The following is a 13,371-nucleotide window of genomic DNA, read 5'->3' as shown; positions in this document are numbered from 1 at the left end:
AGCAATTTGAGGCAGGGCTTTTTGTTTTTGTTTTTTAAACAAACAAGAAATAGCTATTTCTTCCTAACTGTAAGTTCAAAGATGAAATGCAAATAAAACATATCCAAGGTTTGTATGTTAGTTATTCCTTCTCCTTGATTGATACTTGTAGGGGAGAAGTGGGGGGTCAATCAGGGTTGGGAGAACTCAATTTCCCTTAGACTAAATTGGTATTCTTTCTGTAATGGGAAGCCAGGGACTGGAGAGAAGTGGTATTCCGTAATCAGAAATGACACTTGCAGATATTAAAGTACAAGGACATTAAATTATACTACATTCCACCAACTTATAAGCTAAAAGTCTTTCATAGAGTTCTCTGTCCATTAAAACACGAGCTGCTTCTTACACATTTGGGCTTCTTGACTTGTTTTAGATATAGTAACACGTCTGAATTTTTGTGGTGATCCCACAACCTGCGCTCATTTCAAGTTTTTGTGTTTATATGGTTGCTGTCCGCTCTCTCTTATGTTTAAGGTATACCAGTGGGAAGGGGTGTGGGAGAGTTGAATCACTCAGCTGGCTTGTTTGCAAAATGGTGATATGGTCCTGAAATAGCTTGAAAATACAGCTGGCAGGGGAGGGTCATGTTGCAACACAAACAGGTGAGCCCAGCCCATCCTATCATAGTGCAGTGATTCAGACTTACAGGGCGAAGCCAATGTAACACTGGTGAAGAGACCTAGCTTGCGGGGGATGGTGAATCAACACTCCCAGGCTGCAACAGAGGCTTTTACTCTATTATCCGCTCTTGAATAACAAATTACATAAAGGATTTGATTACTATCTATTGATTATACAGGGGAGAACAGTTAATATCCGAGGATACCTTTCTCAACACAGAGCCAGGCCACAGTAAGTGTTGGCAGAATCAATTCTTGGCCATGACTGGACATGGGGATGAGGGGAGTGGGGAGATCCTGCTCCCCGCTCCAGTTCTACCTGTCATTTAACCATAGGTCCTCTCCTTTTGCTGGTCTTTTGCTACTTCAGGAGAGAAGAAGAAAAGGGAAGGTGTCCATAGAACCCTAGAATAATTGATAGCTATTCACGAATGGGAGAGAAAGTCTATTGGAAAGTAGAGGGGCAGACGGTGAGCTGATTGTGGTGTGTGGTGCCTTATGTACTACCCTAAGGGAAGTGTTCAGCAGCTGGCTATACAGGGTAAAGCGCAGAGAGAGACAGGGCAGGAGATAAAGATGTGAGAGTCACTACCATTTAGGTTGCATTGGGGATAGGAGACAGCCAAGATTGTAAGTCAGTAGCGTAAGCCAAGGGTTGAGGGTAGAGAAACTATCTGGCTTGGTGCTATATCGTATTCTGTCATGTTGTGTACTTTATTATAGCATTAAGTATAATTAAGCATGATGTAATAATATGTATTAGTAACAACAATAAAAACAGCAATGATATCTAATATTTATTAGACACTATTTTAAGTACTTTATATTGATATATTAACTCACAATTTTCACGATGACCTGAACAGGTAGCTTTCATTATTACTCTTATTTTGCTAAAGAGACTGAGCATATAGAAAAATGACTTGTCCAACATCACACTATTAGTATGGGATGGATCTGGCACCAAGGTTCAGGTTTTGTTTTAATTCCAGTCCTGAGCTCCCAAGTACTATACTGTACTACCTTAAAAAAATGTAAGTCTTTTTATCCTGACAAATACTTTGAAAGATCCTAGAGGAAAGGTAGGGATTGTGGCTTATAATTCTGTCTGTCCCATATAGCTAAAGCCAAATATAAAATACAGAACATTTTAATAAATTTAATGAATAAGAAATATGTACATTATTAAATTGATAAATATCTATGAATTTAAATTGAATAACACAAGTTAATCACTTTCAAGTGATTCAATGATAATGATGCTAATGACAATTTCTTAGAAATGAAATGCTTTATAACTTTGAAATTTTGCTATTTTTGTTAAAATATCCCAATCATTCCCTAGATATAGAAAATGATATGTAAAATGCTCGAAATTATTTTGCTCCATCCATTCATGGTTAATAGTATGAGATAAAAAATTCAAAACCTATGAAACATACATTTTGAATAATGAACCAAGAGCAAGCTCTGTTATCATCCACGGCAAAACCATACCACCACATCCATCGTTTTTTCAGCTAATAGTCTTGAGTGTGTCTCGACTGATGAATGAGGTTTTATTTTTTAATCAGTATCATCATTAATAGATCAATAACACACAAGCCCACAAGACTCTCCTTCCTAGAGAAATGTGAAAGCTTCCAGTGGTCTGAGGATTAGATTTCAATCACTTTCTTTGGAAGGCTACTTAATTATTAAAAACAAAAGGCAACTCCTCTCCCCTCCGCCACCTCTACATATAAGCCATTTGGAGGAAAAAAAAATGACCCAAGATTAACTTGTTCTTGGTACAAACACTTGCTTCACCTACTCTTAAATTTCACTTGAGAATTATGAAGTGAATTATTTTTCACACCTAAATGCATTTTATCTCCATACAGAAAAACGGAAAACCAAAATAAAATTTGGTGACAATTTGAGATTTAAAAACTCTACATAAAACATATAGAATGTGCACAGCTCAAACCAGACAGAGACACTATGGACTTGTTCCCTAATAAATGATGAGGTCTCCTGGTGTTACTCTCCAGCCCTTTTCTTAAGAATACCAACTACTGCAGTGCTTTTCTAAAAAAATATAATTATTCAAAATCAGCTTCTCTTTTGAAAGTATATTTGTACTCCTACTCAAAGACAGAAAATGGATTGTGTGAGGATAACCTATTAAATTCCTTTGTCAGAAACCTTATGCCCAGGGCAAGAAACAATGGAATATGGAGCTCAAGTTCCTAGTGTCAGATTTTCTAGGTTTAGCAAAATTGCACTGATATTTACACCCGCTTAACTCCAAATATTGCACACAAAGAAGCCAACGTGAACATTAAAGCTCATTACTGAAAAAGAAAAGTCTCAGTGCCTCAGTTTTATAGATATGTATCTCATTTACTGTGATCAATTTAACTTGTCTGATTTAAAAACAAATGACATCACAAAAAGATATAATGGTGTTGCTGAGGGATGAAGAAGATGATGATGAATTTGGTCTTAATGACTCATTATGTGTTTCTTTCTCTTTCAATAGTTTTCAAAGATTTGGAATTCTGAATTTTGACAATGCCACTTTAAGAGCCCAATCTAGTTGCTTCACAATGTTGTAAATCAAAGAACTTACTGGGCTACTGGTAGTCTGCCAAAAAGCAAGCAGTGAGGCAGGCCAAACACATGTCTGTAGTTACAGATTCAGCTGTGTACGATCAACTGCTAAATCTTTGGGTTAGGCTCTATTTGTTTTACTATGAAGGCAGTTTTTGCAGCAGTGAGTCCAGTATACTTCAGAGAGGTGATTTCTATAAAAAAAAGTCAGGACTGTCCCCAAACACACCACTGAATATTGTACTACTAACCCTATTTAGCCAAATCCAGACTTGGATTCCTTCATAAAGGCTCACCATTGGATTACTTCATCGTGGGACAGGCGCCATTAACTCTTCTGGTCTCCTTTGGTGTAAGCCTATTAACACAATGAGGGCTTGCATGGAAAGCCGGCAGGCTCACAATGGTCGAGCTAAAAGGTGGGGCATGTCTCCCTTGCTCAGCTTTTCTCTGGGCAAAGCTGCCAGTGTCAAACCCAGGCAGTGAGCAGCAATTGGTGTGCTGTCAAGCCTGCATGAGGGGCAGGGCTGGGAGCAGAGAGGTCTGCAACCAGCGGGCAGAGGCTGGTGTGTCTGCTGCCGCTGGATGAAAACCATCCATTTCCTTTTGCAGAATAACCGAGTCCAGTGAAGGTCTTCTACACTTGAACACAGCTGGTGCCAGTGGGACACCGGAGCCCATTGAAAGAAATTCCAAGATAAAGAAATCCTGGCTTAGAGTTCACAAGGTTTAACACAGCTTTCTACAGTTTCGTAGCTAAAGACAGAATCTGGCATGTGAATTCAGCAAACTGGCTAAAATATAGCCCTATCCAATAATGACATGTAAAATAATATTAACCATGGGGCTTTCCCTCTAGGAGACATAAAAGAATCTATGTTCAATGTGTACCATAAAAGTTTCAGAATGTGGTCCCAAGTGTATTAACACACGTGTCTGCATGTAGTGCCAAGAATGAATTCACCCACTACTTAATTCTCTCAAACTCACAGTTTCTAAAATGGTATCCAGTCTTGTAGGGAAGGACTTTGTGCTTGTAAGCATTAATTTACACTTAGGATAATTTATGCTTGGGGCTGGCAACTGACCTTGAGTGCATCACTTGAAATATCAGGCATTTGTAAAAAACGGGGGAAAAAAGACCTTACACGATACTGTGAGGGGAAAAAGAAAAAGATAGGACACAATTGCTGAAGTAAGAAAACTATTCAAAGATAAAAAGACTTTTTTTTTTTTTTTAAAGATCAAACCTACAAAAGAGTTGAAAAAATAGTGCCGGGAACATCCTTATACCCACCCTTCATGTAGATTTTTCAATTGTTAATATTTGCCAAATTGGCTCTACCTTCTCTCTTTCTCTTTCTCTCTCTCCCTCTATCTTTTTTTCTGAACTATTTGCAAGTAACTTGCAGACACAATGACACTTCAGCAAGCATTTCTTAAGAATAGGAACGTTCTTCTTTATAACAACAATACCATTATCATATCTAGGAAAATCAACCTTAATTTAACAATATCATTTAATATATAGTCTATACTCAAACTTTCCCAATTGCTCTTAAAATGTCTTTCATAACTTTTGGTTTTTGATTGAGAAATTAATCTAATCTAATGTGCGACGGTTCACATACTGTGTTTGGCTATTTTATTTTTAAAGACAGTTTTTAGTAGTTTAAAAGTTGCATTTTCTTTTTTTTTCTAAGTGAAGTTGGCCTTTTATCTTGGATTCTGGCATCTTAAATGTGTGATACATGTAGTTTTACTTAGGTCATGGTAACCCTTCTCCAGGTGGTCATTCCCTAAGGATGATGGGTTATTTGGAGGAAACCAGGAGATAAGGTGATGGAAACACTGCTTTATGGGTAAGGAAGGTTCCAGAATGGTAGGAGGCAAGAATTTAGGTCTAAAAGTGGCAATCTCTTTTTGACTTGAGTTACTCACACAACTCAGTCTTCTCATTGCCACTCCCTTCCATAGTCTCTTTCACTTTTTATAACTTCCAGCAGGATTTCGTGTGAATAAAAGATAATTAAAGCTACAGACTAAGTTGAGGCACTTAAGACAGGGACTTTGCTTGAATTTATTTTTTTCCTTCTAAATTTCATTAGGATGAAAAGAGAAACAATAACATTTACATGGTCCCCTTTGTCTATAGTCCTTTTTCCCCTCAGTTTCCTCATTTGTAAAAATGGGGAAACTAACAGTGCTCAGTTAAATAGATAGCTCAGAACAATGCCTGGCACAGAGAAAGCCTCATATATGTGTTAGCTGTTGTTTTTGTTATTATGATTAGACACAGCAATCTACTTCTACTATTAGATTATTTCTCAACTACAAGGGATGTCTACCGAAAGAAAAAAAAAAAAATCACCCAAACTGGTTTAGCTGGTTTCTAGAGTCCAAAAAGGCAATAGAGGGAACAACAAATACCAGCCCATTAAAACAAACAGGGGTGGGGCCAGAATGGTGGAAAAGGGAAGGAAGAAATGACTGAGGGGTCTGCAGGGGGGACAGGTCCAGCTCCTCCAGACTTTCCCTCCTCAGGAGCTCTGTGACAGTTCTTTAGCCCTCCCTAGATTTCACTATTCTTCCTTAAGGTCAGCACCAAGCTTAAAAAGAAAATAGTTCCAGGGAGAGCTTGATTATTACAGATACAGATAAAAGCAACTCTAAACATACAGCGTTCTCTGCTTCTTAAAGCACAAACACACAATTCACACTCTTTCTGGAATATACATACATGACAGAATGTATTACTCATGTCATCTTCCATCTATTCCACATAACTGACCTTCTCCAAGGGTCCTCTGCAGCAAGTCATGTTTGGCTTGAAGTTTTGTGATGAGATTGCTGCCTTCCAAATATTCTCTGAGTTTCTGCAAAAGACAAGATGAATTCATAACTTTTAAAAATTACTCAACGTCAAGGAACTTCTCACAGGAGATCTAAAATCCAGCCACTTGTATCTTTTAGATCCTAGAATCTTGCTACTCAAAGTGTGGTCTGCAGACCAGCAGGTCCAGCCATCTCTGAGGAGCCTATTAGAAATGCAGACTTTCAGGTCTCTTCCTCCTCAGACCTCTTGAAATTAGAACCTACCTTTTAACAAGCTCTTCTGGTGACACGTATGTACATTAAAGTTTAAAAGTACTGTTTTGGAGCAGTCCTCCAACTCCTAAACTCTATCCCAGACTAACTGAATCAGGAACTCGGAAGGTAGACAGGAGTCCATATTTTAACAAAGAACCCCAGGTATTCTGATGCAACTACAGAAGCAGCATTTGGGAACCCAAGATCTAGGCTCTGTCCACAGTGGCTTGGGAAAGCAATGGACGCACCATGAAGTAGAACTGTTCTGTTTCCTGCTGGTTAGCTCTTCTCTTGGCGATGCTGGGCTTACTCAGGTAGGTTTCAGAAACAGTAGACTTCACAGACTCTGTGGAGCGACTATGCTGGAAGCATTCCGAAACATCGTAGTCCTCGATGGTGACCATATCTTGTATTGTCTGCAAGGTGGCTTCAGTTGTTTTCTTAACCTGGGAACAGAAATACATTTCTCATGTTAGCACATTATTTCATGAATTCCACACACCCTCAGTGAGAGTCAGAGATGAGAACATAGACCCTGCCCCTGAAAAGTTCAGAGTCTATTGGGGAAGAAAGACAGATAAACAGTATTCCATATTACCAAGGTAAGGGGATGATCTCTTCAAAGTTATCCTAAGGAGGATATCACTTTATATTTGAGTTCTTATAAATCTTATGTGTCACTGGGTACTCTCTCAATTACTTTCCTGATTTAAATAATCTTTCCAAATGAAGTAAAACTATGTACAGAAAAACACACAGGTCATAAATATACAGTTGATGAATTAACACAAAGTGAACACACCTTTGTTAGCACCACTCAGATCAAGAAATAGTATGTTACGAGCATCTTTGTGCCTCTCCCAATCACCATACATCCTCTCTCTTCCCCAAAGGTACACACTACCCTGACTTCTAACATCATATATTAGTTTTCCCCTTTTTTGTACTTAACATAAATGAAATCCTACAGCACATATGATTTTGTCTTGCTTCTTTCACTCAGTGTTAGTGAGATTCATTCATTCCTTATGAGTATAGTATTTCATTGCTGAATATTCATTGTAAGAATACATCATAATTCATCCCTTTTACTATTGATAGATGACTTATTTTTAGTTTAGAGCTATTTCGAATAATGCTGTTATACACACATTTTTGTTGGGCCATATGTACGTGAGTAGAATTGCTGCTCACAGGGTATGCCAGACTGTTTTCCAAAATGATTGTTGCAATTTCTGTTACCACCAGCAGAGCAGGAGAATCCCGGTTACTCTGCATCTTCACCAACATTTGGTATTGTCAGTCTATTTAATTTAAATCGTTGTATAGAGGGTGCAGTAGTATCTCACTGTGGTTTTAGTATGCATTTTCCTGATAGATGAGCACATTATCATACGTTTCAGGCAAACTGGAGCTCCTTCATTGAGAATGCTTTGGTCAAATCTCTAGCTCAATTTTCTACTGGGTTATGAGTCTATTTCTTAAAGACATGTAGACATGGGAGTGAGTCTCTTGTTAGTTATATGTGTTGCAAATGTCTTTTCCCACTCTATGCTGTGCTTTTTCGCTCTTTTAGGTCCAGATAAATAGTTTCTGATTTTCATGTAATCAATTTATCAGTTCCTTCCTTTATGATTAGTGCTTTTTGTATCCTATTTAATAAATATTTTCCTATCTTATGGCCATGAAGATACTGTTCTATGTTATCTTCTAGGACTTTTTTATTTATCCAAGGTCATATTCTTCCTTTGCTTATCAAAGTCTAATGTAAATTGATAGTTTTATCTTTCTCCCACACAATGTAAAGAGTTTAGAACACATTAATTCCATTTATCCCTCCAGATTTATGTTATTTTTATAATGTATTATAATAGGATATATATGTAAATATTTATACATATTTAAATAAAAGACAAAATAAATAATAAAAAATAAATGAATGTTACTGTTTTATAGTCAATATTCATTTAACTTTATCCGTATATTTATTATATTCCCTATCTCCATTCCTTATATTTTAAGAGCACCCTTTAGTAATTCTTTTTAGTATGCATCCATTTTTGTTGACTTGAACATATCTTTTATTTCACCTTTGTTTATGAAAGATATTTTTTGTAGTTGACAGTTATTTTCTTTCTGTATATTAAAGATAATCACCGTACTGTTGTAGCTACCGTGTTCCTGTTGAGTGAGAAGTTTGTTATCAGTTTGTTACTACTTTGAATGAAATCTGCTTTCTTTCTCCAGCTGCTTTTAAAGTTTTCTATTCATCTTTGGATTTCTATGGTTTCACCATAATGTGTCTAGGTAAGGATTCTAAAAATATATTCTGCCTGGAATTTTTCTGACTTCTTGAATCTGTGTGATGTTTTTCATAAGCTCTGGTAAATTTTCAGCCTTTATTGTTTTCAAATATTGACTCTATTTTCTATAATTTTTCTGACTGGGAGTTCAATTAGTATACTAGACTTCACTGTGTTCTTTATATCTCTTATTCTTCTCTTCTGTATTTTCTATCTTTTGCTTTCCCATGATGCATTTTGATTATTTTCTTCTGATTTGTCTTCTATTTTGATGATTCACTCTTCAGCTATGTCTATCTTGATGTTAAAACCACCCACTGATTTCTTAATTTTGGTTATTGTATTTCTCAGTTCTAGAATTCCCATGCGGTTCATTTTCAAATCTGTTATTTCACTGCTTATTATTCCTTGCTGAAATATAAGCTTGACTTATCTCCTTGAATACTGTATATAGCTCTTTTACAATTTATTTCTGATAATCTCAATATCTGGAGTTCCTGTGGGTGTGTCTCTATTGTTTGTTATTTCTTCTGGCTATCATTCATGGTTTCTTGTCTCCTCATGTGTCTAATTATCTTTGCTGGGCATTTTTGTAGAGTTATTTGAGGTCTAAGGTGGAGTTTATTTTCTCAAGCTACTAGGGGCATTAGTGGTTCAGAATCACTGGATTTTATTACTGTTCCAAATACTGGATGTTTTTCACTGTGCAGTGATAATTATTTTTAGTTAATTGCACTTTTTCCAGTAAATTTTGGGTTTTACGAGTATGTATATATTTGTACAGAGGAAGAGAATTATACTTTTGTTTCCTTCCTTGTTGTATACATTGGTTTGATACCAATATGTCAATTTTCTGTCCTTCCTTCTGTCAGTGGAAGGTGGAGACAAATTCCTTATTTATTGTAGAGAAAAGTGCTACACAGAGACTCCAAATCAGCAATGACAGTTATGTTGTTCCCAAGTAATGACTTGTTATAGTCTCTTTCTCTCACGCTAGACAGATGCTAATTGTGACTTACTCATCTCTGCACTCCCTACACCTAGCAAAGTATCTGGAATATAGAAGGCACCTTGACATAAACTGAAACGTCTTTTTTCCCCTCTATTCCTATGGAAATCTACTGATTGTCAAAAATCTAATGTAAATCTTCCTTTCTTTGGGAATCACATTCCACTACAGTAAATTTTGTTCTGTATTCACCAAATCATAAACCACTAGTCATGCTCATGAGGAACATCAGGACAACCCAATTCATTTGCTGCTTCAGCTAATTTTTTTTTTTTTTTTTTTGAGACAGAGTCTCACTCTCTTGCCTGGGGCGAGTGCCGTGGCGTCAGCCTAGCTCACAGCAACCTCAAACTCCTGGGCTCAAGCAATCCTACTGTCTCAGCCTCCCGAGTAGCTGGGACTACAGGCACGCGCCACCATGCCCAGCTAATTTTTTTTTTTATATATATATTTTTAGCTGTCCAATTAATTTCTTTCTATTTTTGGTAGAGACGGGGTCTCGCTCTTGCTCAGGCTGGTCTCGAACTCCTGAGCTCAGAACGATCCGCCCGCCTCGGCCTCCCAGGTCAGCTAATTTTTAAAATGTTAAAAATTCACTCTCATAAAGCACTGCCCACCTCTATTGCTTTATAAAGTCACTGTGCTTCTCCACATTATGCCTACAAGGGCATACATTAAGGGTCACAAACTGAAAGGCCTGCTGAGGCCAGACAGATCCCATGAATAGTTCAGTGTAAGAGAAGTGGGAGTTGAATGGCTATGGCAAAGTACAGTTCAAATGCCCCAGCCTTTCACTTCACGAGGCAATGCATGACCAGAGTTGCCAGACTTTTGAAATTTTTTACAGGTCAAAACTTTGGGAGCTAAATAAAACAGGTCTGTGAGCTGCCAGTTTTGACCTTGTGTATAATACACTATTTTCCTAGAGTTTAGAGAATGTTTTCCAAATAAAACAGCAGGAAGATACGCATAAAAAAGTTGGGAGTCACTAGACATACAAACTGTAGACATAATAGGATTCAGGAAGCTCCATGATGTGAGTATTTTGTGATACCCAGCCAAAATCCTAAGCTCTCAAACATCATCTCAAGGAGAATAACGGCACTTTCCTCTGGAAAGGCTCATTGGTGGGACCTTACGTAGAGATCACATTGGTTGCACCTTAAATACACATATATGAGTAAGGGCTGGTTTGGTTCCTTCAGGAATAATGGGAGCTGGAAAACTACAATAGGTTTTGACCAAGTTATGCTGGTCTAGAAACACATCATTCTTTATTAACAGAAATAAACACTCATAGCTCAAAACATCCCACTGGGATTAAAACAAAACAGGGTGTGAATGTGAATTTTGATAATCACTTTATCATTGTGAGTTATTTTTTTCTTTCTGTCGCACATTCCTTCCTTTTGGGAATTGTCTGTCTCTAGAAATACATGATTTCTGTTGGAGCTGTCAATCAAAGGGCTGTATGAGTTACACATTATCTAGGCTGGCCAAGTAGAGAATCCCATCTCCCAGATGTAATGGTTGGTCCAGAAGTATGCATGACTTAAGCCAGGTCAGCACAATCACTCCTATTTCAGAGATAAGGATGCTGGGATGGGGCGAGATGGCAAACTGTAAGGGAACATGTAGTTCTGGGTCTATCCCCAAAGAAATCACTTTAAAGTGATGAAAAGGGGAGGGCAGGGGGGAGAGAGAGAGAGAGAGAGATATTCATGATACCATCATCTGAGCACAAATCCAACAATGTCTGAGGCTACTGCAAACAATAAGTTAAATTTTTAACTTGAGTAAGTTTGATTTGGGTTCCTATAAACTACAACTGAGAGCCTTGACTAATACAAGAAACATTTTTGATTCATATTTCTATTTTACGAGAACGTGGATCCAATTAAGTTAATTTCAAAAACAAGCAGCTGAATTTTACAATTGCTTCCTGGCTCAACATATAATTCACATTTTTTGTGCTATCATTTAAATACACTAATGTCAGCAAGTAAACAGTTTTCTACCCTCATTAAAGTACCATTTCTAAATATGATTCTGCATTAATTATATCAGTTATGCCATGTTCAATACCAAAAATTTAGAGACTAAAGGAAAACATAAAGAAAAATCCCAAGTACTGTACTAATTTCAAAAATTAGGATTAAATTAACGTCAGAGAAAAGTTACACTGTACACATGATAGTATATTTTTGGACATGTATGTTAAGTTAGATCATCCATGGAAACTATTTTCAGTATGAATTAAAATTTAAGGAAAGAAAAGCTGTGTTTACATGTATTGCACATGCAGTGAATCTCTGGCAAAATATTAATCTGTGATAGAATACAGAAGCCCTGCATTTATCTCCTACAAAGAGTATTAAAGGAACCCTGACAGCTGAAAAAGCATGATGAAGAGGTTGCACTTAGAATATTAAACATGCCTAGGTCATGTGAGAATGCCTTCCAGTGTGCATTGGAATTCAGATTACCGGTGGGGCAGAAAGCATGCTCACCTCCTCGTTTTCGATTTTGAGTGTGGCAAGGCGGGACTGTAGCTGTTGGTACCTGAGCATCAGCTCCGCCTGGACTGGCTGCTGGGCGCTGACCTGGCACACCTGATGGGGAATCAGAAAGTGCAGTTACAACAGGGTATCGTCGACCAGCCTCCAGAGGCACGGTTTTTCCTATCGAAACGCTGCGTGAATCACGCTGATCCTCTCGAGATCCCAATTACATATTTACTTTTCACAGCCGCCTCAAAACTTCACTTTTAAATATGGACCTGTTGTGCAAGTGGCAAGAACTAAACGCAGCTGCCTGGCCTGGCTACGGCTGGGAAGACAGCAGCTGCAGGAAGCATTGCTCTAAGAACAGGGCAGTTCCTGAGATGGAGCTCTGATGCTGGTCTCACTTCTGGAATTCTTAATGACTATCAGGCAGAGGGCAGAGGAGGATTCAAGTGGACCATACAGGCAGAGGAAGGCAGTAGAGCTTGTTGGTTAGAATGTGGGCTCTGGAGTCAAACAGTTGTGCCTCAATCCCAGCTCTGCCACCCCACCTCCTAGCTGGGTGACTGTGGTAAGTTACAAAACCTCAGTTTCCTCATCTGTAAAATGGGGATATTCAGAGTTCTCATACCACAGGGCTGTTGTGGGAATGAAATGAGACAATGCACACGAAGCATTTACAACACTGCTGGCACATAGTAAAAACTCAGAAATATGCAGGACTATTCTCAGCATCTTTCAACCCTGGCTTCCCTAGCCAATGTCAGCCAAATCCTGTGATTCACCATGAACTTGAAGAGGCCACTCATGTTAGGCTTTGGTAGAAGATATTTTGGCCATGATCTCAATGACAGATAAAGTCAAAATCAGAGCATTATTAAAATTGCACCAGAAACAAACAATTTCTTATCATCCTTATCATAGAAATGCTCTTGGCTGACAGGGGTTCCTTTTATGGAGTCTCCAAAACATCAAAGAGATTACTGCTCCCTGGCAGAACTGGCCATAAAAAAGGGCAACAGACTTACTTTATTAAAATAACAAGAAAACCATTAATAACCAACTGAAGTCATTCGTCTGTCATATTTTATTATTCTATGTTTAACATACCCTCAGCTGACAAATTAAAACAGCAATTATTTGTTTTTGGAAAGACAGGATAAGCCACTCATCTTGTTTGTCAAAATTCAGGTGCTATTGGCATAAAAACT

General features: G+C 37.9%; 1 protein-coding gene across 2 annotated transcripts in view; it reads right to left on the bottom strand.

Annotated features, from left to right (window-relative positions):
* Window positions 1-13,371, bottom strand: part of SRGAP1 (SLIT-ROBO Rho GTPase activating protein 1) — a 279,045-nt gene that overhangs the window by 44,107 nt on the left and 221,567 nt on the right. For both annotated transcript variants that reach the window (XM_012661554.1, XM_012661555.1), the window contains 3 exons: window positions 12,167-12,268; window positions 6,593-6,790; window positions 6,046-6,130 (listed from right to left, as the gene is read on the bottom strand). In XM_012661554.1, coding sequence (XP_012517008.1) covers window positions 6,046-6,130; window positions 6,593-6,790; window positions 12,167-12,268 — 385 coding nt within the window. The remainder of the gene's footprint in view (window positions 1-6,045; window positions 6,131-6,592; window positions 6,791-12,166; window positions 12,269-13,371) is intronic.

This window comes from Propithecus coquereli, unplaced genomic scaffold, assembly GCF_000956105.1.
Source record: "Propithecus coquereli isolate 6110/MARCELLA unplaced genomic scaffold, Pcoq_1.0 Scaffold72, whole genome shotgun sequence".
NCBI classification, from domain to species: Eukaryota; Metazoa; Chordata; class Mammalia; order Primates; family Indriidae; genus Propithecus; species Propithecus coquereli.
The sequence above is the reverse complement of the archived record's forward strand: the minus strand, read 5'-3'. Positions and strand labels throughout refer to the sequence as shown.